The sequence below is a fragment of the Argiope bruennichi genome, chromosome X2, assembly GCF_947563725.1.
Source record: "Argiope bruennichi chromosome X2, qqArgBrue1.1, whole genome shotgun sequence".
NCBI classification, from domain to species: Eukaryota; Metazoa; Arthropoda; class Arachnida; order Araneae; family Araneidae; genus Argiope; species Argiope bruennichi.
In genome coordinates, this window is record NC_079163.1 from 23,628,003 (window position 1) to 23,655,744 (window position 27,742).

Below are 27,742 nucleotides of genomic sequence, written 5' to 3' on the forward strand. Positions count from 1 at the left end.
CCGAGTTGTCATTAGTGGTTTATTAGATACAGATAGCACTCGGGGCGTCAATACCCTCCTTTGCCCTCCTCTCGGTGGCTACGCAACTGATACCGAAAGAATCCGATTAGTAGTTTGGAGTTAGGCGACAAAACACGTCAGTATCGATTTCAGTAAAACCGTAGAACGAAATAAAAATCTTAGCCAATCACTGTGAGGATAACAGACAGGAACTAGCTGTTTGTAAAAGGAGAGAAAATAGCGGGAATGAATGCTGCGTTTGTATCCTATCCTTGTTTGCCGCGCGTTTTGGTAAACATTCCGAAATATTAGTGATAGACTTGTTTGATTAAATTTGAAGTTTGAATTTTTACAATTTGCTTTAGTTGGATTAGTTACTTTAACTTATCGAGAACCATGCCAGATAGTAAGTTATATATAAATAATAATCGTAATTTATTTAATTTATATTCTTAGTTTGATGAATTTTTTTTATGCATTGTGAACAAATTGTTTTGAACTCCTCTGTTATATACTTCTGTAAATGCATCAGGATATATACAGAATTGTTTTGCGTATTTTGAAAATTTAAGCAAAATAGATTAGAAATTTTTTATAAATTTGCTTTTTGTATAAATTTTTCGCTTTTTTTTTTTTTCATTGGTCTCTTGAATAGTTGCTGCAATATCTATTCCTTTACTTGTTACTATTCAGTATTTTTACAGCTGAAAGCCTGGTTATTTTTAATAATTGACTGTTATAAATATTAAAATATATCTATATATTCTTAGAGTGGCTGAATCATGGGAATAAAATATGAAATGTTTTCATTTTCATTAGATTTTTAAAGGAAATTTTCTGTATTTGTTTAAATTTACTATTGATTCTGATAATAGATGCTAGAAAAAATTACAAAATTGTTATATGTCTAATAAATTTTGTAGAATCAAATGAAAAATAGAACATTTTCTTCATATGTAATTTTTATAAATTATTCAAACAAAAATGTTATTATTCTGCCATTAAAATTAAAAATCATGTACATATAAATTATAGAAATGTAATTTGTAAAAATAGACAGATGGTAATAAAATTTCCATCAGTAATTTTAAACAAATTATAGTAGCTATACTTTTGTTAGAATGATAACTATATATTTCTTGAAATTTTCAAAACTGATTTTCAATTATAGTATAAAATTAAAATTTTAGATACATTATCAATATTTGAGCCAGTGTGTACTTTATTCTTGAGTATATGAATTACTTGCATAAAAAAACAAACAAAATGCACCAATTTATAACTAATATTTTATTATATATTTTTGATTTTGATTAATTTTAATGATTGTTACATCAACTATTATGTATTATTAGATTTTAATAAGAAATGTAATGATAAAATTTATCTTCCTGAACTTAGAAAATAATTTGTTTTTGCTGTCATGTTAAATAATATGTTTTTTTTCTGCTTTTAGTGTCATTTCCTTACTAATTTTGAAAAAAAAAAAAAAAAAAGATTTGTGTAATATTTATCATTTTTCTATTTGCAGCTTTTAATTATATTACACTTTTCTTTTATCAAAATTAGCTGCTCTTTCTCACTTTCCAGTTTAAAATCTAAACTGAAATATTTTCTTGAGAGAGCTTTATTATTAGAATAAGTGTTCCTTAAAGCTAAGCAACCTATAATATATCGCTCAAAATAGCAATACTGTGCCAAGTCGATGCATAAGGAATGTACGGTTTTAGCCTAATTAAAAACAAGCACATTAGTTATGTCATTTTTTGTTTGTCCAAAACAGTGTTAAGATAATGCAGTTGATTATGTATTTCACTTTTTGGTTGATTTTTTTTTATCATTTGTTTTAAAATTATGATTAGATATTTTAAAGTTTTTCAGATTATTTTTTAAAAATTAATATTAAACATTTTTAATATAATATGTTTATTGCTGTATATGTCGGATGAAGCATGTAAACATTGTGTTTTCAATAAAAGATCAATTAAAAAGTTAATTTAAATGAAAATGAGTTTATTTAATTGCATTCATGAGACCTGAAAATAAGCTCATTTGATCAAGATTTAATATCAATTCTATACCATTAGCAAGTTTTCCTTTCTATCACTAAATGCTTGTATGTATTTAAAATTGTTTTGTTATTTATGTCTGAAGTCAGGGATCAAAGCAATATGTTATGATATGTGTACGATGACTTTCCATTTAAAGAAGAATAAAAAATTTCAATCCATTGTGGATATAATTTTCATTTTGAGTCTTTTTAAATAGAATTATATTTCTTTTTCTTTCTTTCTTTCTTTTTTTTTGTTGTTAAATTTGCTTGCAAGATTCAGCATCAACCTCGCCCTTCATATCCCCCCCCCCAAAAAAAAAAGGAAGTCTAGAAACAGCAGGAGAACAATGTGAAAGGGGATTCTAATTTTGATGGAATTTGTTACTGAATCTAATTTACTGAATTTGCACATTCTTTAGGATTTAGCTGAGATTTCTGGTACAGGTTAGATAATTAGATAGTGAAAACAAGTAAGAAGATTCAAGTGAACCTCATTTAAACTTTGATAAATAAAAAATCATACCAGAAATAAAATTAATCATATATACGAATAAATATATAATTCAAAGTTGTAAATCATCAGTCTGAATTTATTTTCTATTGCAGAAGAATGCACTGTAGTTATTTAGTTTCATTCATCATCATTCTTATGTTTTGAAGTAGAAATATGTGCATATGCTATTAAAGTCAGAAGTACAAAGAAGGATAAGACTAATAAAAACCATGTTATATCATATTAAAAAGAGAAAATTCCTGCTTAATGTAATGCAGTGCTAATAACATTCGCTAGTTTCACTTTTTAACATAGCAAGCAAAGCTGAATAAATGATGTAGTTGGTTTGATTTAACCATAATGAAAAAAGAAGCTCGGAATGGTGTAATTTAAATAATGAACAAACAGTACAGTAGGAAAAAGGATATATATATATATATATATATATATATATATATATATATATATATATTTACATATATATATTTACATCCTATTAATGTCTATTGTGTTATTTATTATAAATTAAGTATTGATAAGCAAAGTGAACTTAGTTCAAAGCTGTTATAAGTGGAAAAGCTTGCTTCTGAGTTCAATTTGTCCTTTCTAACTCGTACAGCAATATTTCAAAATTCTATCTATCTTTCTACAAATCTACAAATTCTATCTTTGGTGAAAATAAGACAATATTAGTTGAGTTAAAGAAATTTCAATGCATTTGCTTTCTTGTATTTATATTGTGTAATTGACGATAATACATGAATGAAATTAAACATGTGAAGATTATGGTTTTAGTCAGTATATGCTATTTTTGTAGTTTAAATACTTACTTTTATTGATTGTTTAGTATTCATATCATTTTACAAATTCCTTTAAAAATTATTTTTTATTTTTCAGGGAATGAAGTGTGTGATTTTGTATGGCAGTATGAAAAACGGAAAAGATGGATTACATATGCAGTTGATGATATCCAGCTTATTAATAAAGCTGTCCAAGCAAAAGTAACAAGTGTATTATTGCCCGGTAGAAATTCAAGAAAGCAGTTTATTGTTGATTTAGAAAAAATGGTACAAAGAAATAAAGTTACTTTGTATGAACAAAGAATCCGTTGTTTGGTTAATAATTCTGGTTGTAGTGTTTGGCTTTGGAAAGATAACCATGAAAATTGGAATTGCTATAAACCATATTTGGCCTTTTATTTAGAAATAGCTTTTCAGAGAAATGATAAAATATTCAGATTTCATGATAAAGGTGATTACGAAGTAAATTTTGAAACTTGGCTACAGACAAATGAAGATACATTAAATACTAATGCTATTAAACGAGAAAATGTTGAATTTGCTATTCCAACAGAACTGAAGAATTTATGTGACCATAGTGAAATTCTTCTTAAGCGAATATGTTCTAATGATATACCAAGGTATGCACTCTTAGCCCTACATTCTTTGCTTGTATATCTTTTTAGTAATATTGGAAACTTTGTGTTTTTAAGGTTTCTTTTAAGAAATAAATGCATATCTATTTTCCCTCCTAACTTGTAAATTAAATTTATCTAGTAAAGTGTTTTGAAACAGTTTCCGTGTGCCAATTTATATCCTAATTTTAATAATGTTGTAGAATTTATATGGTATTGCCTATGGCAGGATGAATAGCTACAAAATCAAGACCATAATAATATGAAATGTTATAAAAATAAAGTAAAAAATTAATTTTATTGATTTGTTTTTCTTTCTGAAAATGACTCATTTTATGGATAAAATTAAAAAAAAATTAACTAAAAATAAATGTAAGTTTGAGAGAAGGAGAGAAAATTTTGTTTTGTGTTTGTTTCAAAGGATGCAGTTAGAATTTAAGTTATATGAAAATAATTTTCATGGTTCTTTGAATAACTCGTAGGTTCATTCCATAAAATAGGTTAATAATTCAGTTTCAGTTATTGAAAATAAAATAAAATAAATAAAAAGTTTTTACATGTTACTTAAAATGGTGAATTCTTTAGATGATATTAATTATTTTGAATTAAGCAAATTCAAAAGAATGATTTCAAATTGAAGTTACTTTGCCAGTAAATAATTATTTGTGAAGAAAAAAATGAATTTCATTTTTATAAGAATGACTTCTGTAGACCATGTAAAAGGTTAAATAAAAAAAGCTGATTGAAATTTTAAACAATTTCAAATTTATTAATGCATTTTTAAAGCCCTAGTGAACATTAATTTCTCTAAACTTAACATATATTTAAGATCAACTTGAAGGGAAAAAAAAACGAAGAAATTTTCACGTTGATAATATTAAATTTATAAGCCACATTTTATAAATAGGACATATTTGATTTTGGTTTCATTTGCCTGTGTTTGGTGAAAATGCACACATGAACTTAAAAAGAAAATAATTCTCTAAATAGCTGTCATCTGCATTCTTCAGTTATTAGTTTGTCATGGGAGATAACTATGTATTGTTTTTCTGCATAGAACATGTGCTCTATAATTAAGGTATTTGTGCTTACTGTACGTCATTATGCTTGGCAGTGCTTAATGAACATTATTAAGAAATTTTATATACTCAGACTGTATACAACATTTCTTGCATTTTGATTTGTTGCATGAATTCATTGTTGATTCTGTGTACTTACAGCAGCTCCTCCCATTGTATTTCTCTGCTAAGAGGATGCAGTATTTTGTGACCTTTCTAGCAAAAGAAAAAAATATCTCATCTTTTCCCTCACCTATGAACTCACCTGGAAAAGAATTAATTAAAAATCAGTGAAAATGAAAAAAAAAAAAAGTATTTTGGCTCTTCTGGTTTTAAATTGGGAAATGTGAATACTGATTTAAAAAATTTGAAAGCTGTTATGAAATTAGAATGTTGGAGTAGACATTTTAATTTCAATTATTAAATTTTTTGGAAAAACTGATTATTTTAAGGATTTTTCAATATTTGGTAAATTAATTTAGAGGTGCTATAGAATCTATTATAATGACAATTGTTCTTTTATTTTAATAGAGCACTGATTTTTTTTAACAATCTTTAGAAATGTTATTATGAGGACATACATGTAAAAAATCATCCAAAATAACACAAAATATTACATAAAAGTTTATCAATAATTTAAAAAAATTCAGCTTGAGTTCACTATTATGACTAAATGTGTACAAAATTTTATGATTATATGACACTGCAGACAACAAAAACAGACATCCAAGCATTTTCTTTTATGAGTATAAATTAATAATACATATTCTTTAATAATATTAACTTTTCTAGTATGATTTTGTTTTATTTTTAACTTTATAATTATGTAATATTTTATTTTGCAGAATGCAGGAAATATATGAGGATTTTAAGAAAAGCTTGTTAGCTTCTGTTAAATAATATTAATCTTATAACATTTTTACTTAGATTGTATGGAAAAATATATGGAATAATTATTTACAATCGCTTGTGATGATTTCCTTATAATTGATATGAATTATTTCATCTCAACAGTTTTTAGTACTTTCACTTCAATTTTAAAATTAAATCAGATTTAATTTTAGGTTTCTGTACTGATTTTATTTTTCAAGTGTGAAACCCTAAGTATTTTCAATTTGATTATATTGTAATTTAAAAATTAACTCATTTTCTGAATTATTGATTAGCTGTAAAATTTCCTTTTGTGTCTATTATTATTTTTTGTGAAAGTTTAAAAAAATATAATTTAAAACAAGCAGTATATTTAAATTTCTAATAATAGAATTTGCTTTAGAAATTGCTTGCATTCTGATTTCAAGATTTCATTTTGATGTCATCCACAGACAGATTAGTACTTATTGGCTACCAGTTCTTATGTATTTAGAAAAAATACACTATAGACTATGTAGTAATGAAAATGATTGAGTGAGAATTTGCAGAAAATGAAACAGAATGGCATTGCAAGCTTTGCAATTTAACAAATAAATAAAAATGTGAGTACTAAGCCATATGTCAGAGGCTAAAATTGTTTAAAACTCAAGAATGTACAGTCTTTTATGCAATTTAAAAATAAATATTTGATATGGAGTAAAGAGACAAAACTCACTTAACTGAAGGTTTTTAATTTTAAGTAAATAGGAAGCTTCAGCTACCAATTAAAAATATATATGCTTGAAAATCTAAAATTTAATTATGATGTGTAAGGGAATTGAATTAATATGCTCACTTTCTACTTTCAACATAATATATCCAATGCTTGGAGAGATATCCAATGCAATGTGATCAACAAGTAATTGGTGACCCAAATGAACTTCATATCCTTGCTATTAATTTTGTATTGTTTTTAACTTGGTTTTATATATTTATCCAAAGTATAGTTTATATGGTTGATCTATCCAAAATATAGTGTATATAGTTGATTTATCCAAAGTATAGTTGAGTTTTGTGTAGATTATGACATTTTAAGAGTTGAATTTTAATGTTTTTTCTTTTCTTTGCAGTGCCAAACGAATAAAAATAGATTTAAAAGATGACAATACTGATGAAAATGGAATCATCAGTATATCTGCAAATGCTTTCAATCCATTAAATTTGAATGATTCTGTGAATACAGAGTTAATTGAGGCGTCACCTAGTCGTCATAGAATAGTTCCTGTAGATCAAGAATGCCCAGAAAGAGAAAATTTCCATATTTATTGTGAAGGGGAAATAATTTATTCTGCAACTTTAAACCAAACAAACATGCAGAATAATAATAATAAATATTACATAATCCAACTGTTAGAACACAACAAAAGGAAACAGTTTGCAGTATGGCGGCGTTGGGGACGTGTTGGACACAAAGGTCAGCGTGATCTCTCTAAATTTGGGAGTAGTTTGCCAGAAGCTAAGGAATCCTTTGAACAAAAGTATGTCATTTTTTTAAAAAAAATTTAAGTAACCCATGGTATTTAGGTTTGCATGAAAAATTAGCTTTAAAAAATACTTGTAAAAATGTTACATTTAATATGATTAGAAATTTTGAAGGTGAAGCGTATAATTATATATCTTTTTATTTCTATGTTGTTAAACATAGAAGCATAAAAGATAATTTTAAATTTGTTCTTTTTGGTATTCTAGAAAGATTCTTGATAATTTCTTAGTTAATCTACAAGAATTAGATGTTTCTATTTGCTTTTAAAATGCATTTCAAATGTATTTGTGTGATCCTATATTTTTCACTGAATATACAACATTTAGTGAAACAGATATTTGAGTGAGAATGGGAAATAAATTATTTTTGAAAACTTTTGTCCACTGTTGTCACATTTAAAAGTTTATCTAAAAAATGAGAGGACATTTCTGCAGTCCCTTTTGTAATTGATATATTTTTTCTAAGCTTCTCTTTTACCTCCATGCAAGCTCTATAGTGGCAGACTAATTTCTGTTTCAAATATGGAGTGCAGGAAGTAAAGCGCAGTCTTCCTTGGTGATACTTTGGTTTACAGCTTGCACCTCTCAATCAAAACTAAAACTAGCCAGTGAGTAAAGAATTTGCATGGTCGATTGGGCTGGGTCAGTAATCAAAGGATTAAACAGTGTTTTGCTCAACTGATTTTTAATTTGTTCCTCTTTTTGATGCTCTGTGATCAGGAAATCGATGATGCTTATTAAACAGTGGCAACAAGTATATGCTTGGTGGCAGTGCTTGATTATTTTAGAGACTTTCTTAAAGCTAGTTGCCTTTGGCAATTAGTTTGTTGTTTGTCCAGAGTATTGAATTTTTAGGCTGTAAAAGGATTCATATAGAATACATATATATATATATATATATATATATATAATAAAAATTCACCTTTTTTGATATAACTAAAAAACATGAATGCGATATACTCAGTTACTGCAAATTAAACAGTGCATATATTACAAAATAAAAATGGAAGTAAAAATCCTACTGCAGAGTTAATAATTGGCAAAAGCAAGCAGTTGAATGTTTTGATAGATGAATTTTAATTCCATCATAACATTTAAAAACATTGTCTCGAATCAATTGTACATTTAAATTGAGTTAAAAAATATTATTAAAATTAAAAGAAAAATTGTATGGTAATGAAATTGATATAACTTTTTGAGTTTCTTTTGAGATAATTTTTGAGTATAACAGTTGTTGAATATATGAACATCAATTTCCATAGTTAAGTCATAGCAATTACCCACCTGGCCTAAGCCTGTTTATGTATTTAATTAAGCTTTCTGTGTGAAGCTTGTTTAACAATTTCTTTTATATCTTCTTTCCTCTGACTGAATGGATCTTTTGGTGACACAGCAAACATTCATCTGAATGTTTCTAGTATATTTTGTCCCTCTATTAATTTCCTAAGTGAAGCATTGAATTCACTGCAGCTGTAAAAATGTTCAATGAACCAGTTTGAAATTAATGCAGTGATTTTTTTCACATTACGCTGTTGTCATTTGACAATAAGTAATAAAAACGATTTCTGTGAATACACATTAGTATTATATTGTTTCATCAATCTAAATTTGATTCTTCGATTGAGTGCATGAAATATAGATGAGAAAGCTCTTAAAAATGAGTCCTTTTCCATGATTTGTTTCATTGAGGAGTAAAATTGAAATTGAATTTTTATAATAATATTCTAGCCACAACATATATGTTGCTCTTAATATTTTACACCATAGGTTTCTCTCGATTGTTTATATGATTGCTACTTATGATTCATATTCTCTAAAAATTAAAAGCTTCATGTTTTTAATTTTGAAAGCTATTGCTTTCACAGAAATTAAACAAATTCCATTTATTTTCACATTGGCTTTATTGTAGAACGTGAAATCACCCATTTCAGAACATTCACAAAGTTTGACTGTAAGTCATGAAAATAAATGATATTTGCATTTCCTTTAAAATGTTTCTTTTAAACTAGGGACAAAAGATTTAGTTTTATTCTTTGACTTTAATTACTATTGTTGTTCCAAATTAAGAGAAGTCCTACCTGGGCTTCCTAATCTGAGCTTTCATTTACCCCAAAAAAGTTAAATGCAGCCTGATAAATTTTTAACTCACCTTTCAGTGTTCATTTTTTGTGGCTTTCCATACATCAAAATTTTTTTAGTGATTTTATTTTGAGTAAATATGAAGTTTGAATAAGAATACTAATTCTGGCTGTTTTCAAAAGTATTGTAATCTTTAAGTCCAAAACTTTATAATTCTTAACAGGAAATATGAAAACTTCTAACCTTAAGTTATTTCTTTTTCTACCAGGTTTTATGATAAGACTCGGAATAACTGGAGTGATTTAAAGAATTTTGTTCATGTCAAAGGAAAATATGATCTTCTACAAATGGATTTGTGCCATGAACAGGTAAAATTATATTTATATTATAATACCCTGTTGAGACTTTAATAATGAAAAATAAAAATAAAATAAAAAAAAACTTTTTTTCCCCCACTGATTTATATTTATCTAATTTTTTTTAATCAGTAGTGTTAAGGTATGTGCTTGGATTTTCGCATTGTACATTCCTTTCTAGTACCAATGTTTTTTTTTTGTTTATAGATGCTAATTATACTTGTTTATTGTTTGTATTTCCTTGAAGTGGATTATTGTTATCAATTACTTTTATTAAAATTTTGCATAGGTAAAAGAAATAAAAACTGATGTAAAATCAAGATTGCCATCTGATATACAGGTAAATAACGATATATATTGTAAAAATTTTATCTTTTATAAATTTACACATTTTATTAACACTCAGAAATCAGTTCTGAATTAATTTAAGAAATCATTTTATCCACATATTTAGAAACTTATGGAAATAATTTGTGATAAAAAAAGAATGGAAGATATACTGAAGGAAATGTCATATGATTCTGCACAAACTCCTCTTGGTGAGCATTATTGTTATTATTTTTTTTATAAATACTGAAATTTATAGTAAAGATGTGTTTTATAAAATCACTTATTCTCTGAAGCATATCCAAATCTCAAAATGAATTATTTTTGAAATACATGTTTTATTCCAAATAGGAAAATTGACTTTGAAACAAATAATTGAAGGCTATATTGCATTAAGGAAAGTGGCTGATATTTTATCTGCTGGTGGAAAAGGGCCATTGCTTGTGAATGCGTGCAATGATTTTTATACAAAAATTCCTCACAGTTTTGGGTAAGTCAGATCTGAAATATATATATAATTTTATTCCTGTAATAAAGAATTGACTACACTTGTATTAAATAATAATATTTGTCTAAATTGATATTGATGAATATTATAGCATTCTCACAGTAAATAATAAATTGATTCATTTTCCAAAATAAATTGTCTCCCCCTCTAATTTTTTAAAAGCTGAATCACTGCGATTAAAATTGGATTATATAGAAATTATCCATAGATGTGTCAGTAAACCAACACCTATTTTTTTAGAAAATGATTAAAATGGTGAATTGTAGGATCATTTGTAGGTATTTATGAATTTCAAGTGAAGTTGTGTCTATGTAGAGCTTTATTGTCATCACTCATATTAAAATGAAATGAAACGAAACTTTCAAATCTGATTCTGCCCTCAAAACATAAATGGGATTCATAATATGTTAAAAATGTTATCCTGTGTAGAAATTAATTTAGTAAAAATGTTTAAGTTAGTAATGAAATGTGTGTGTGTGTGTGTAAACACATAATTTTTGATCCGTTTCGGGTTTGAAGAGAAAGAAGACACTTTCGAATTTTAAACTTCACTCTATTGCATCCCGGGAGGCATAATCTATGTATAAGCATGAAGCGATGAGGCCCGTTAGTCTACAGCACGGTACAAGAGCGAAAAGAGAAAAGAGCGAACGAAAAATTTATCTCCATGATTATATACGGTAAGAATCTGATAGGGATTTCTTTACACATGTCGATTTAGGTAAGGGAATTATAGGGAATTATACAAATTTTTATCCCTTCTCTCGGAGTGTGGGAACTTGTCGATTGCAGCGATTTTACAGAGCTTCTGTTGCATTAATTAAATAAAAAGGTGGAATGGGATCAGGAAATAAAAGAACATTTTAGAATGAAGTTAATATGGGCTAAATTAAGATAAAAATTAGGAATTAATTAGGATTTTATTTAGATTTAGACATATAATTATATATATGTAAGCATAATTTTTGAAGCAGAGTAGTGGCCGAAGTTAGAGAAGATACTTTGAATTTTTAATTTCTCTTTATTTCCATCCCATGAGGCATGATTTTTTGCACAAGCAGAAGCGATGAGCACAACACAGAACGACACAAAACGAAATGAGGAAAAGCACATGAAAATTTTATCCCTGTGAATATTTACTGTGAGATTCTGATAAGAATTTCTTTACACATGTCGGATTAGGTAAGGGGATTATAGGGATCTTTTAAAAAGAATGTCCTAGCTCGACAAAATGTTTATTCCTTCACTCGGAATGTGGGAACGTGTCGGATTTTAGCCGATTCAGCAATTTTAGAACTTGTGTAGAATTAATTAAATAGAAAAAGTGGAATGGGATCAGGAAATAAGAGAATATTTTAGAATGAAGTTAATAAATCTGTGCTGAATTGAGCTAAAAATTAAGAAATTAGTTAAGTTTAAATTAGATTGTAAAATATCATTACACACACACACGGACAGTATGTTATGCTTTTGAGATGATTTTATTATATAAAATGTTTCTAATTTTATATTATTAAAACTAGTTCTGTGATTCCTGACAGAAAAAAAGCATTAATGTTTTCTCAATAGCACAAGTTTAAACTTTTGTATCAGGTAGCATTTTCTGTCACATTTCCCTAATAGAGACAACCCTAAACCTAGCTTGGGTTATTGATAATGAGGCATTAGTGAATTGGAAAATATGTACTTTGGTTAATAAATTATTGAGAGAAGAGAAAAATATTTTCCAAAATTTTGCAGTGTTATCAGATAATGGTTGATTGAGCTGCAACTGTGTTCAGGAAAAGTGAAACTAAATTTTCCTAACTTTCATTGTTCATTCTCTATTTTGGTTATATCTATGGTAAATTGCTCAATTATATATATCTTATCTATTGGATATAATGATTATGGTGAAACTTCAATTTTTTCTTTGCATTTTCTCCTGAGAATAAGGGTAGTAAGTTCTCAATTACCCTGGATTATTTTAATTGCAAGGTAGTTGGAAACTGACTTTTACTATAACAATTTTTTTTATATATATTTAGAATAACTTATATTAAATTATTTTATATCTTATAACTTGACATACTGCCATTATTGATTTCCATACCACCACTAATGTTTGTTTCTTAATATGAAATTTCCAACTAACACTAAGACTTCTATAAATTCTACATTCTATTACTTTTCAAATATGATAAATGGTTGTTAATAATAATAATTTGAAGCTGTTTGATGTCAAGTATGAAAGAAAAAAAAAAAAAAAAAAACTAGAATAATGACGAAGAAATTGAAAATGTGATACTAATGATGTGAGGATGATGATTTTGACTCTTTTCTATCAAGAAATGGTGGCAGCAGAAAAAGAGAAAGTAACTTATCTCGAATCGTGCATGTTTGGTTTTTTTCAACAAATGTATATATTTTGATTGGAAACGTTGAGGGTGTCAGAATGAAGATTCATTATTCTTACATTTGTGGGATTGATGGAGATAATAGTTGAGAACTGGATATATGGATTTTCTCTTAACCAAAATTTGTTTTGCTGACAAATGAATAATTTTCAATTCCATGTGTCAGTAAAGAGCTATACCCCCAGATCTTATGGTTGAAGTAGATGGTGGGTCAAAGAAAAATAAGTTTAATGCTGTAGTGAAACTTGACTTGAAGTGGAAGCTCTACTTTCTACTACTAAATTGATCTGCTATATTTTACTAGTTTTAATGTGAATTTCTAAATAATAAATATTTACTTTTCATGTATCATGAACACACTAGGATAACTGTGAAGACTTCGATGAGTGAGGCTTTGAAAAGACACAATTCCTTAATGAACCCTGTCTAGCATAATTATGCACTTTCAAAAAAATATAAACATCTACTTTTTCTAATTTTTTTTAATTGAGAAATGGTTTATTTTTTTGTTCTCTGATGAAATAGTATTTTTCAGACTGTTATCTTAACTGTGTAGACACAGTGTGATCATCTATATCAGTTTTAATTTTAATAAACATTTACTTCAATGTTTTTTAATCAAAGCCTTTACTAATTTTTGTTTTCCATTGTATCTATTTCTTTCAGTAATTTTTTTTGTTCTTGCAATTTTACAGGTGAAAGAAACATAATTTTCCTTCACCTGTTCAAAATTATATTTTTATCAAATGTTTACAAAGGTAAATATACAGGGTGATTTTTTTTAAAACTGACGGTACTGAGAGACCTCTGTAGCTGGAACTATCAGCCGCAAAGTCACCAAAGTTTGTACGGGGACTATTGACGGCATGGGGAAAAGGAATCTGTGAAAAAAAAAAATTAGTTCGAAAAGTTGCCGATAGGGGGAATGTGGCGTATTTGATCTAAATTTTAAGTTTAACAGCACGATAAAATTTGAAAAAGCTACAATAAAACAGATAAATGAATAACAAAGAATTAATTTTCTCACAAATGTGCTTTATTCGAAAAAATAAATTCTGTAAATGGTTAGAAATAAAAAAAGAAAAAAAGAGAAGATTCTATTCGACTTATCTTTTTATTCTTTGTTCTTTTGTTTTTATTTTGTAGAATCGCCTTTTCGGGGAAGACATCGGCTATTTTCAATATGACCTTCATTTACTTGAACTAAGCATTGCATTCTGTACACCATACATACTCTCTACAGTTGAATGTAACATTTCAGGAGGCATGTTCATAACAGTTCGTATTATGTTTTCCTTTAAAACTGATAAGTTCGAGACTTCACCAAGATAAACCAATTTTAAATAACCCCACAGAAAAAGTCACATGGGGTTAGAACCGGGGCGAGGTGGCCATGCAACTCGAAAACAGCGACTAATGACTCTTCTGTAAATTTATGGCGCACGGATGCTGTACGGATGTACCGATATGTGATGGTGCTCAATCCTGCATAAAGACAATTTTATCTAAGCATTTCCTTTGCTGAAGTTATGGGATAACAAAACTGCTCAGCGTATCATGATATCTTTGAGCGTTTACAGAACAGATCTGCGATCCTACTTGGGTAATAGTCTCAAAAAAATATGGTTCAATGATAAAATCTGCTGTAAAACCACACCAAACAGTTACTTTTTGAGAATGGAGTGGGATTTCTTGAAATGCATGGGGTTGTTAATCGAAGATCATAATCTGTAGGTTTTCATTCATGCAAAAGGCTAATTTTATATGGATAAAATTGTTCTTAAAAATTTCCATACTGTTGAAGCATTAATATCCAGTTGGACACTCCACGTGTGCTGCTATTACCATCAGTGCTCGTCTGATTTCTTTCAACGATTGCAGTCGCAACATCTGTGATCGTATCCTCCGATACCGGTTTCCGTCCTCTACCATGCCGAGTTGCGAGAGAACCTGTTTTTTCAAATTTTTTAATCATTGCTTTCGTTGCATTAATTGATAGAGGTCCTTTACGTAAATTGTTTCGACTTCTAAATTCGCGAAGAGCAGTCGCTGCATTGGATTGATTAAAATAAAAGAGCTTCACAAGTAATGCACGCTGTGCTAAAGTAAGACGCATTTTACAAATCAACTGATACTTGAAATGATTTTCAATGCCCCGCTTCTTTTTTATAACTCAAAATACTGGCGCAGGTGTCGACTACGTAATCAGGATTTTGCGTTTTGCAATTTCCCCCCGTGTTTTATGCAAAATTTTAGTTGTCTTTAAGTGTAAAGCGCCACATTTCCCCTTATCGGGAACTTTTGGAACTAATTTTTTTTCGCGGATACCTTTTCCCCATGTCGTCAATAGTCTCCGTAAAAAATTTGGTGGCTTTGCGACTGATAGTTCAAGCTACAGAGGTCTCTGAGTACCGCCAGTTTAAAAAACACACACACCCTGTACTTATCTTTCATGTATTGAGTCTCATAAATTTTGATCTGAGTAAGCTCCAATTGCTTAGTTTTAATTTTGCTTAATTTTTGCAGCATTTTCTCACTATGCATTTTGGATAACTAGAATTTATTATATAATTTTATTACTGAAATTGTAGATTTGCATCACATTTTGTTTTGAATGAGATGAAAATATGTCAAAATATCTCAAATCTTTGTCAAAATCTTATTTTTCTTAATTACATTATAAATTACAAAATGCTTATGAGAAATATACTGTCAGTGGGAGGATCAGAAGGCATAAATTAGAAACTTTGCTTGCATTGTCAATGTTCGTCTCTGCTTGATCTCATATTCTGAAGGTAATAAAAATTTTGAGACCTGTGGGTTTTGTGATCTTGCTCAAATTCCACTGCACAGGGCAAAACATTTTTATTAGGAAGTATACAGAAAAAAACTTCATGGCAACTATTCTCGTCAGCTGCAGACAGGAAATGAATATTCATAGTCGCCTCTGTGAAACATTCTTCTCCTTAGTACAGGGCTGGTATGGGATTATCATTACTACTCCTCCCCCCTTCCTTTTTGTAAAAGTGACTAACTTAGTAACATGGTACGTCCTACCTTGCTTTTACAATTTTAACTTATTGTATTGTTATTTTATTATTGTAGAGAAGGTTTTCCTGGACTGCTAATTTCTGAGACAGGCACTCAGCTTAAAAAAAAGGGGAGTTGGACAGCATTGGTGTTTAAGCATATTTAAAAATTTAAAAAATAGAAATTCCTATGGTTTTTTAAACATTGTTTTTATATTTCTCAAAGTATTGTCAAAGCGTAGAAGAAAATATTACATTTCATTTTTTTTCCTTCAAAATTTGGCTGCTGGTGTGGTCAAAATGCTGATTCTTGAAAAATCTGGTGAGGTCACCCCTCACGCCCTTAGTTTTTAATCATTTTATTCTTAATCCAGTGAATATTTTAATCTATTTTGCTGCCTTAAAAGTTTGGAATTAACTTCTGAAACTCTGTGAGAAACCAATTTGTTTTATTAATTATATTATTTGTTATATTATCAAAATAAGCATATTAACTATGTAGTTTTCGTCATTTTAAACCAGTATTAAGAATACTGATCCATTATTTACTGTGAAATTTTCTAGTTTTCAAGGCATTGATTGCTTTACTTTTAATTGTTTATTCATTCCTTGTGTGTGATGTAATGGTATTACTCTGTGACCAAATTGGATATTTTGAAATGAATATATATATTTATGTATATTTCGAAATATCTTTATGATAATTTTATTTTACAGTATGAAGGTTCCACCTGTTTTACGAACTCAGCATGACATTGATGAGAAATTAAAAATGTTAGAGGTATTATTTTGTTTCTTTTCTTTGACTCATATACCCCCCCCCTTAATTATGGGCTTTATGAATTGTGTCTAGTGGCTCCAAACTTGGGGTCACTAGACACAATTCCACAATAGACACTTCACCACAATAATGCAGAGCAATATTGTGGTGAAGATTTTAAGGTTTTTCGAATTATAAATTTATATAATATTTAGTATCCTCACTTTTTGGCGAAAAATTTATTAAAAATTATCTTGATTTTAATGTAAATTGTCGTAATAATAATTTTTATATGAAATAATTTTTGTTTATCATTAATGCTCCATTTTAAGATTTATTCTCCCTATTAAATGAAGGTGTATAACACTGTACTTTTCAAACGGAATAGCTGATAAATTCGAATTGCTGAAATTAAAACTCATGATTTTAAATGTAGGTTGCCAAGAAAAAGATTCTCCTAACAACAGTTATTCCTTCTTTACTTTTAAGTGTTGTATAATGTAATTCAAAACTATGAACTTTTGAGTTTTAAGATATTTTATGATATTCATAATTAATAAAATTTAGTTTTTAAAATTTACTTACAGTCACTTTTATTAAGTGATAATTGAAACACTGTAATGCAAAAAATCAATTTCCGTTCATTTGCACTTCTTTTAATATTCATTGTTCAAAGTTTCCTTTTATTATTGTATTCTTGTTTTGTTCCTTGGTTTATTATTTAATACTGTTCCAATTTTTAGGCCTTATCAAATATTACTATTGCAATGAGTGTTCTGAATTCAACATCTAATGGAATTGAGCATCCTCTTGATAAATATTATCAATCTCTGGATTGTTCTGTTGAAGTGCTGAGTCGTACAAGTGCTGAATATGAGGTAAATGCTATTTAAACCATGAATTTAATATTGCTGATTAAGATTTATATAATCTTTTGTCATCTTTGTTGTGTTTTCTCACTTCATAGAGATTCCTCATTAAGACAATTTATTGTAATTAAATTAAATTAATCAATTATTATTCCTTATTTTTATTGTCTGTTTAATTCAGAATGATCATAAATTATTAAATAATAATTACCGGTACTTGTCCTTCAAATTTTGATGATCTTCCTCTGAACCGTCTTCACCTTCTTACTAATCTTTAAGTATATGCTGGAAGCCGTTTTTCAACATTCCTTTCAAAGTCATCTCCGCAGCTTTTACCACTGCCTCTGGTAATGGAAGTGTACCTCGAAGGTATTTCTTCAAATTTCGGAAAAGAAAAATGTGTAGGGTGTTAAATCAAGGCTATAAAGAAGTCGTTTAAGGCATGTAAATTTGATTTTTGGATGTTAATTATAAGCAATGTTGGTATCCACTGTCACAAAATTTGATACCTCATGTAAAGTTTTATCTATAAGCAACTTGTGAGTAGTATCCAATGAAATGTTCATTCTTTCTGATCGGTCTCTTAATGTGTTTCGATGATCGTTCCTCACTATCACACTGACAATGTTGATGTTTACTTGCATTAAAGCAGTCATTGGAATGCCAGATTCATTTTCCTTTGAAATGGATTATTGTCCTATCTTTGCTATTGGGAAGGACAGACTCACCATAATCATCCTATAGAGTTAAATGGGCTTCAGCTGATGAATTTTAATCAAAAAAGAAGATGATCACAAAATTTCAATGTAGTTGTCATACGTCACATCCATTTTTTTTAATATGTACCATCTATTGTTCATTTATCTTGCTATGCATACAATATTAATTTAATCTTTCTTATTTTTTTAAAAATCATTTTTAAAAATAAGAATTTTATTATTGAGTGATATATTACACCTTTTGCCATAAAATTTCACTTTATAATTGTATTATGTAATGTTTAATTGACTTGTATTATGAATTATGTTTTATATTTTTCTTATTTTATTTTAACTATACCATAAGTCAAAGGTCTTATACAGAGTAATTAGGAAATAATTAATTGTTGTACCTGGATATTAATGAATTTTTAAATTATGCAGTATTTAAATTTTTTGCAACTTAGAAGTGTGTATTTGGTCCGTTGTTTCGTTAACAAAATACCTAATAAATTGTTTGAAGTAATTGCTGATCTTTATAAGATCCTCACACATTAACTTTTAAAAACATTGTAATATTTTATCAATAGACATGCAGATATTTTATCAATAGACATAGGCCTTATCGCCTATTGTAATGTTCCGCATATGACTTGTTTAAGATCAGATTTTATTGAAAACTAGAAGATGTACCTGTTTATATGAGTTATTATTCTGTTAACAATATTTTAGATCTTAATTATCACAGAATATTTAAAAAAAAAGTTGTAATGGAAAATTTCATGCACACTGGCAGAATGTTTCCAAATAATAGGTATATTATTTACTTGCTAATTATACTTCCTTGCAATGGGATCTTCTCTATCTATAATGTTTTTGAATGTTAATCAGAACTAATCACTGAAATGGAATTAAAACAAAATAACGATTCACTAATAGAAAAAAAAGCGATACCTGATACAAAGTTCTTGAAAAAATAGCCGAAGGAAAATATTAGTAATAACTGTCGATTTGCTCCATGTATATAATGAATCACCATAAACATAAAATAATAAAAATTACAGGGTTCAGCTCATTGACCTTAGTTACATTTCAGCATAGATGATCTTGAAATTTATGATCCCATAACCGATTTTTATGCATGTCTAAGTTTATTCGAGTACTAATAAATCAGTAAATTTAAACATTATATATATATATATATATATATATATATATATATATATATATATATATATATATATATATATATATATATATATATATATATATATATAATCTTAATTTAGACCATAATAACTTCATTCTAAAAATATTCTCTTATTTCGTGATCCAATTCCACTTTCGGTTTAATTAATTCCTCTATAAAACTAATGCGCTATCAGTACTATGTATCAAATGAAAGTGATACTTCCGTTGCCCTTGTCAAAGGTCAACACATGTATTCCATCGGCACGAGTCCGGAAATCCTATGTTATGTAAGACTAGTGATCATTTGTTTCGCGCTCTTCTTTACTTCTGCTTTTGTGCCCCGCTGTGCCTTCTTGTATAATGCCTGCCAAGAGAGAATAAAACGAAATTAAAAATAGAACGTCTCGTCTATGTCTTCAACCTGCATTCTGTTTCAAAGAAAATATGTTACATATTATTTAGTGGACAAAGATAGTTTCCTGTGAAAAAATGTTCAAATGAATTAAAAGAATTAAATCCCCAGGATGAGAGGCAATTTGATGTTACGTTACGGCTCCTTGATTTGCCGTTATTCTGAAGGTGGTTTCGTGTTGGCTCGGTCGCATGCTTGCCGACCCTCGCCGGGTTACCTCCCTTGGCATAGCGTCTTTAGATCGTACTATGTCGCTGAATTTTACGAATGACGAGGCCTCCGTTTTTGTTACCGCATCATCGCTACTTTTGCCGTAACCTGTGACCTCATCCGACACTCCGGTTCAATACTCTTGTGTTTTTGTGCTCCTTGTCATCATAGAGAAGTTCCAGTTAATCAGTGCTCAAAATTACCTTTTGGGATTTCTTTAAATGGTGATTCGTGTTTCCTGGGTCAACGGGTGAAGATCAAGATTTATGTTGTGTGCTTTTCTTTTGATTTTCATATTTAGATTTTAAAATTATTGCAAATTATTTATAGTATTATTTAAAATATTGAATTTTTAGTCTTTTATCAAGTCTATTTTTAAAATTTTATGCATAAATTAATAATGTTTTTTATGTGAAAAATACTTTAATGTTGTTAAGATCTGGAAAAATGACTGACCAAGATAAAACAAATGTGTCTGGCCCTCAAAATTCAGAAAATAAAATTGATAAAGAAGAAAATTATCAAAAAGAACCCTCCATAATCCCTTTTGATCCCGAAAATGGCATGAAAGTGGATTTATGGTTGGGATATTTCAATAAAATTTGTCAAGAAAATAAAAAAACTGATTTGTGGAAAATAAAAAATATTGCAAAATTTCTAAAAGGGCCAGCTTTTACCCATTATATAAATAGTTGCTTAAATATTGATAATTTTGATGAGTTATGTTATGTATTAATTGAACAGTTTATTCAACCCAATATTGTTAATTTTTCAGACTTTTCATAATTGAAATTTGATTTAAAAATGCTAAATTAGTTGATTATTTTCATCAAAAATTAAATTGTGGCAGACAGTTAGGCCTTAATCCACAACTGATTTTAGAAGGTCTTACTGATGGACTGCCAACTCAATTAAAACAATTGGTTAGCCTAAAAGCTCCTTGTACCCTTACAGAATGGCTTACAATAACAACTAAAATATTAAAGGAAGAATCTTCAGAACCAAACCCAGGCAGGTGTAATGAAATCAGAATCAAAGTAAGGCAACCAGCACCTTTTACACCTAAGCATAATTTTAATTATGGATTTCAAAATTCTTTTATACCTCGAGTTCAAAATCATTTTAGATAAAATTATCAATAAGGCCATGTCTAAATAATTACAATAATTATTGACATAATTTGCATTTTCAACAAAGATTACCCTCTTCGCCATGTAGAATTTGTACTCAAATAGGTATTCCAAATGTTTATCATTGGACACAAGTATGTCCTTTTTATCAACCTCAATCTATGACCAATACTCCAATAACAGCCAATTTGACTTCCCTGTGCACAGAAGTCTCTCTTGGCTGTTTTCAAAATTCTAAAATGAGACCAAATTCTTCTAATGAGGCTCCTGGGCCAGGGCAGTTACAATTATTAGTGTCCGGACACATCTCAACTTCACCAAGTTTAGGTAACTTGAACAATGTTTAAAACCTTCATAGTAATGTAAATATTGTTATTGACACAGGATCCACTCTTTCAATTATATCTGCAGATATTGTGAAAAAACTTAACTTGACAAGAAAGAATGTAAACCCTATTAGAGTCAAACAAGCTCATGGAACGTTCCAATTTACCCAAATTTGTGAAATATATTTAAAAATTGGCCAAATAAATAAGAAAATCAAATTATATATTATGGACAATCCTTTACCATACATCATCTTAGGACTTCCAGATTGTAATTTATATAAATTAATCATAGATTGTGTTAAAAGCAAAATATTTCAAAATGGAAAAATTATCACCAACTTGCATACCCATAATAATTATATGTCTTTACATATTGCTGAAAATAATTACACTGGTGATAATAAGGTCAAGGTAGTTAATACCTGAGATGAAATTTTCCCACCTCTGACTGTAAATAAACTATCTGAACCTGTGTTATCTCTGGTATCAGAATATCCTCATGTGTTTTCAAAAAATAAATATGATGTTGGTAGAATAAGAATGGAACCCCCTAGAATAAATTTAACATCTGATCTCTGCTACTGATGAAATTGAAATAAATAAGCAAATTAAAAATTTGTTAGATGCAGGTTTAATAAAAGAATCTACTAACAACTATTCCTCCCATGTAACTTTAGCATATAAAAGAGATGAAAATAGAAAAAGTAGACTTTGTATTGATTATCGTAAAATTAATTCCCTTCGCAAATCTGAGGTACAGCCTCTCCCTAGAATAGATACTTTACTAGATAAATTAAGTATTGCTAAAGTTTTTTCAACTTTAGATCTTGCATCTGGATATTGGCACACATACCCTTGCATAAACAAGATAAACATAAATTGGCAGTTGTAACTACTGAAGGTTTATAGGAATTTCAAGTCCTGCCTTTTGCCTTTAAAAATGCACCTGCAATATTTAATAGAACTATTTGTAAAATTTTAAATAAACATAAATTTTCAAATTTTGTATGTCACTACTTTGATGACATAGTAATTTTCTCTAACTTATCAGAGGAACACTATGATCATTTAAAGCAGATTTTTCAAATGTGTGAAAAAGAAAACGTTAAATTAAAATTTTCTGAATGTGTGTTTGCTCAAGATAAAATTAATTTCTTGGGGTATGAAGTCAAAGAAGAGTGCATTTCTCCTGATAATCATAATATTGAAAGTATTAAAAAATTACAACCTCCAAAAAATGTTAAACAACTTCAAGGTTTTCTTGGCTCTGTAAATGTTTATAATAAGTTTATTGATTCTTATGCTAAAATTAGATAACCCTTAAATAATCTTCTTAAAAAAGATACACCATGGCAATGGACAGAAGACTGCCAAAACGCTTTTGAAATATTAAAAAATAAATTGATAACTAAACCAGTGTTACAACTATATAACCCTAATTTACCTCTTCATGTTTTGTATGATGCGTCTCAGGTAGCCATTGGAGCTGTTCTAAAACAGCCTGACTGTTCTGGTAAATTACATCCTGTATCTTATCATTCAAGAACTTTACGTCCTTATGAAAAAAATTATTATATAACTGAGTTGGAATGTTTAGTAATAGTAGATGCTTTTGATAAATTTTATTACTATTTACATGGGAAAAAATTCATAATTCATACTGATCATGTTGCTCTTGTATGGCTTAAAAATGTAAAAAATTTTAAGGGGAAGATTATTTCGTTGGTCTTTAAAACCAAGCAAGTTTGATTGTAAAGTTAAATATTTAAAGGGAACAGCTAATGTTGAGGCTGAAATGTTATCGAGGCATCCTACTGCTCAATATCTCCAACATTCTGTGCATTTATTGGAATTAGATGAGATAAAACACTATCAAAATTTATACAATTTAAATACTAAATATAAAATATTAATGATGTACTTGTAGTTAAAAAGAAAAATTTGTTTAAAATAGTTGTACCGTTTTCTCTTAAGAGTTTTGCAAAAGGCTCATGAACAATTTGGGCATCCAGGCATTTAAAAAATGATAAATTTAATTATTCCTCAATATTATTATCCCCATATTACTCAAGATATTGCACTTTTTGTTAAACATTGTGATGTTTGTCAATTAAATAAAAAGGAAAAGCAAAAAAGATTTGGCCTTTTACAGGCTGTGCCCCCCACAGATCGTCCTTTTGAATGTCTTTCTGTCGATACTGTTGGTGGATTTAATTATTACAATTCAACCAAAAAATTTCTTCATGTAGTAATTGATCATGCAGCTGGATATGTTTGGGCTTTTCCTTCCAAAAATGAAAATTCTGAAACTTATATTAATATTTTAAAACAAGTTTTTCAAATTCAAATCCCTTCCAAATTATTAACTGATAGAAACGGTGCTTTTACCTCATCTAAATTCAAACATTTCCTCAGAAATTAGTGTCAAGCATCTGTTAACATCTTCACTTCATCCACAAACTAATGGGAAATGTGAAAGAGTTAACCAGTCAATAGTAACTAAATTAAAGTGTAAGGCCAATTCTTCTACCAAAATTCCTTGGACTAAACATTTAGAACAAGCAATTAATGAATATAATTTAACACCCCATTCAGTTACAAATTTCCTCCTGCATATTTGTTATTTGGCAATTTACCTTATCCTCCTCCCTTAACTCAAAATCAATGGGGTCAATTCACGGTCACGTGTCAAGTACCAAACAAACCGTTTCTGTTCAATTTTCAACCGTTCTGCGCATGTCGGGATGTCTGCCGATAACGTTGATTGTTTAGTAAATGTTATGCTAGCCGATCAATTATTAAAAACTTATGATTTTTTTTAAAGATTATTTTGAATTATTTTCTCCAAATTTTCGTAGTTATATAATTTTATTTCTTATATTAAAATTTTAATTAGTATTTTCAATGGAATTATTATTTTTGCATAATTAATTAACGTCGCTTTTTAATTTGTTTGGTGCTGCTTTATTCTTTCCTTTCCCATATCCCCCCCCTTTTTTTATCCAAAGGATACATTTTGACAAATGACTATGGCAGTGTTTTTGCAAAATTACATATGTTCTTTTTTTACATATTATTTAAATATTATTGAATGTTGAATCTTATAAATATAGTTCTTTTTAAAAATAAATTATTACTCTTAGATAATATTTTAAAGCTTACTAATAAAATTATTACATTTTTTTTCTTATGTAATGTTTTTTATTAAGATTGAGGCTTTGATGTTTTCAGTTTGCTCTGAGGAAAGAACATGAAATTCAAATTAGTATATATTGAATAAATTATGTTTACAATCTCAAATTATGAAATATAAAAGGTATAGATACATTTTTTAAAATCTATGCAACTTATGAATCATTTTAATTTGTAGAGATCATTAAAGGAAAAACAAAATTACAGTTTCATACTTTTTATTTACACATTACAATATATATATATATATATATATATATATATATATATATATATATATATATATATATATATATATATATATATATATAAAATATATATGATAATTATTTAAAGAATGTGATCAAATGGATGTTTCAATGTACTCACTAATTCAAAAAACTATTTATCAACATTTATTTTTCTAGACACTTAGAAAAAATATAAACACAGTATGACAAGAATGTCAATGTAAATGATAAAATCAATTTTATTCAAGAGAAACATTCTAAATGCTAAACAACAGGTTTTTTTACCACGAATAAAAACATTATGTTGAACAATATACTTTTAAAGCTGAACATTTATGAAACTTTTTTGAAATGTTAAAGTTATATTGATAAAAATTACATTGAATGAATATCATAAAATAAACCATACAATACAGTAAATTTAATAAACAAGAATAAGGTCATGATATATATATATATAGATAGATAGAGAAAGAGAAGTTAAATAGGATATACAGATGAGTTAGACGAAACACTTTTATGCTTTCACAGAATTTTATAATTCAAAATTAATATGTTAAAAAAATAGAAAAAAAAAAGTGAAACATGCATGTAGCAATGAAGTTGGGAAACAAAATTATACAATAAAGGCTGATATGGAAATTGGTTTTCAATGAAAAGACTTGTATTTATTAAAACAGAAATCACTGAGGTGCACAATGGTATAACATGGTATTATAATAACAGTCAATTTCAGTTTAATAACAATAAACTATTGTCATTTCATTTTTAACAATAGAAAAGTTGTTTGATATAAATTCACTTTGAATCCATCACAAATCTGCAAATGTAATTAGAAAACTAGTAATAATGCTTTCTGGAGCCATCCATTTTGCTCTTTTGTTATTAGACATGATTACCCAGCAATAACTGAATAACATGAATTACTAAAATATAAAGAAAACTTTAAGGTTCATAATAAAAAAGTAAAACCTCATAATGCATTTTATTATAATGCCAAAAACTAAAAATCAAATGCAAAAATTATTTGACGTTAATTAATGGTTTTTATACTTAACTAATTTATATACTTAATTAAATGACATGTGTTTTAAAAACTTAAATATATATAAATATATATTTCTTATATATAGCTTTCAATTTATGAAACTAAGAGCATGTTTAATAAAATACATCAATTATATATATATTATATCAGTCAATAAGAAAATTCAATTTTCAGTAGTTAGTAAAGATTTCACTTATCAAATAAATCTTTAAGAAATTTATTCACTTCCACCTAAGTTTAGCATTATAGCAGTTGTTATTTTTGCAGCAGGAGTTTGTTTACTTACATTAATTAAATTTAGATAAGATTTTTTAGAAAATGCAATGTAATATTCATGTAAACATTTTAAAACCTTCTAAGCATATTCGAAATTATCAGAAATTTCATCAAATGTGAATAAAGTGAATTAGAAATGCTCTTACGATTTTGTTTGATTGTTTTTGTTGGCAAATCGCTTACCAAATTCTTTTTTTCGAAGAATTTTTCTAAAAAATTACTGAAACATTTGCGATTACTGGAATTCCATTTACGATTTAATAAATGAACACACACTGAATGAATTCTTCAATATGATCGAAGCATATCACCGACTTCGAAGGCTTGAAAAAATCTAAACCAAAAGCTACCAACCCTAGGCAGGATTGTTGAAAGGAAAATAAGAAAACATTTTATCATGATAGTCACTCTTGTGTTTCGCATTAAAACATCCATCAGCACACCAGTATTTCCTCATTTAACACATAATCAGAGGAAAGAATGACACAAAAATTTATAACTTCAAATGTAAGCAAAAAAAAATCCGCTTCATACTCGGCGGAGAACGTTAATGGCAGACTAATCGACGAAAGCGGTGCGGATAAAACTTAAATGCCATGCGCGGATAGCTCATGACATGTGACTTTTACGTCACATGAATTGACCCCATTCTATCCTCCAGTAGAAGAAGCCAGAAAATTAGCTAAAGATAATACAATAAAATATGATAAAAATAAAATAAGATATGATGCTAGATTTATAGATTCTCCATTACAAACCCGGTGACATTGTAATTGAATGAGGAATTTAATTATCCAAATCGTAGAAAATTATCTCCAGTATTTTCAGGTCCATATGAAATAGTAACTAAAATTTCAGATATAAATTATGAAATAACTAAACCAAATGCATTAACAAACAAGGCTACTGATATTGTCCATGTATCAAAATTAAGAACATATTACCCACCAGAAAAATTAAAATTAAGTCATGAATAATAATTTAAATTAAAAAAAAATCCTTTTACTTCCCATATTTCTTCCACATAAACCCCAACGTAGGTTGGCCCGTCGTCTCCACTCGTAAGAGTTAGTCCCCCCCCCCTTCATGATGATGATGTGATAGTGATAGGCGCCATCACAACATAATTTCAAATACAGCAGTCTTATTGAGATGTGAGTATAGGGTCAACCTCACAATTAATTTCTATCTCTTCCTTTTTTTATCCCGGATATGTTGTTCTCCACTTTGGAAACAAATATTCCTGAATGAGAGTAGAAAGAGAATAAGAATGATGTCAAAGTTTAAGTTTCA

General features: G+C 28.2%; 1 protein-coding gene across 1 annotated transcript in view; it reads left to right on the top strand.

Annotated features, from left to right (window-relative positions):
- Positions 1-214: 214 nt before the first annotated feature.
- The window catches only part of LOC129960340 (poly [ADP-ribose] polymerase 2-like), a 38,416-nt gene continuing 10,888 nt past the window's right edge, over positions 215-27,742 (top strand). Inside the window, exons 1-9 of the mRNA XM_056073715.1 lie at positions 215-406; positions 3,444-3,966; positions 6,998-7,405; positions 9,757-9,856; positions 10,134-10,184; positions 10,299-10,383; positions 10,523-10,661; positions 16,822-16,885; positions 17,608-17,742. Coding sequence (XP_055929690.1) covers positions 397-406; positions 3,444-3,966; positions 6,998-7,405; positions 9,757-9,856; positions 10,134-10,184; positions 10,299-10,383; positions 10,523-10,661; positions 16,822-16,885; positions 17,608-17,742 — 1,515 coding nt within the window. The 5' untranslated portion in view covers positions 215-396. The remainder of the gene's footprint in view (positions 407-3,443; positions 3,967-6,997; positions 7,406-9,756; positions 9,857-10,133; positions 10,185-10,298; positions 10,384-10,522; positions 10,662-16,821; positions 16,886-17,607; positions 17,743-27,742) is intronic.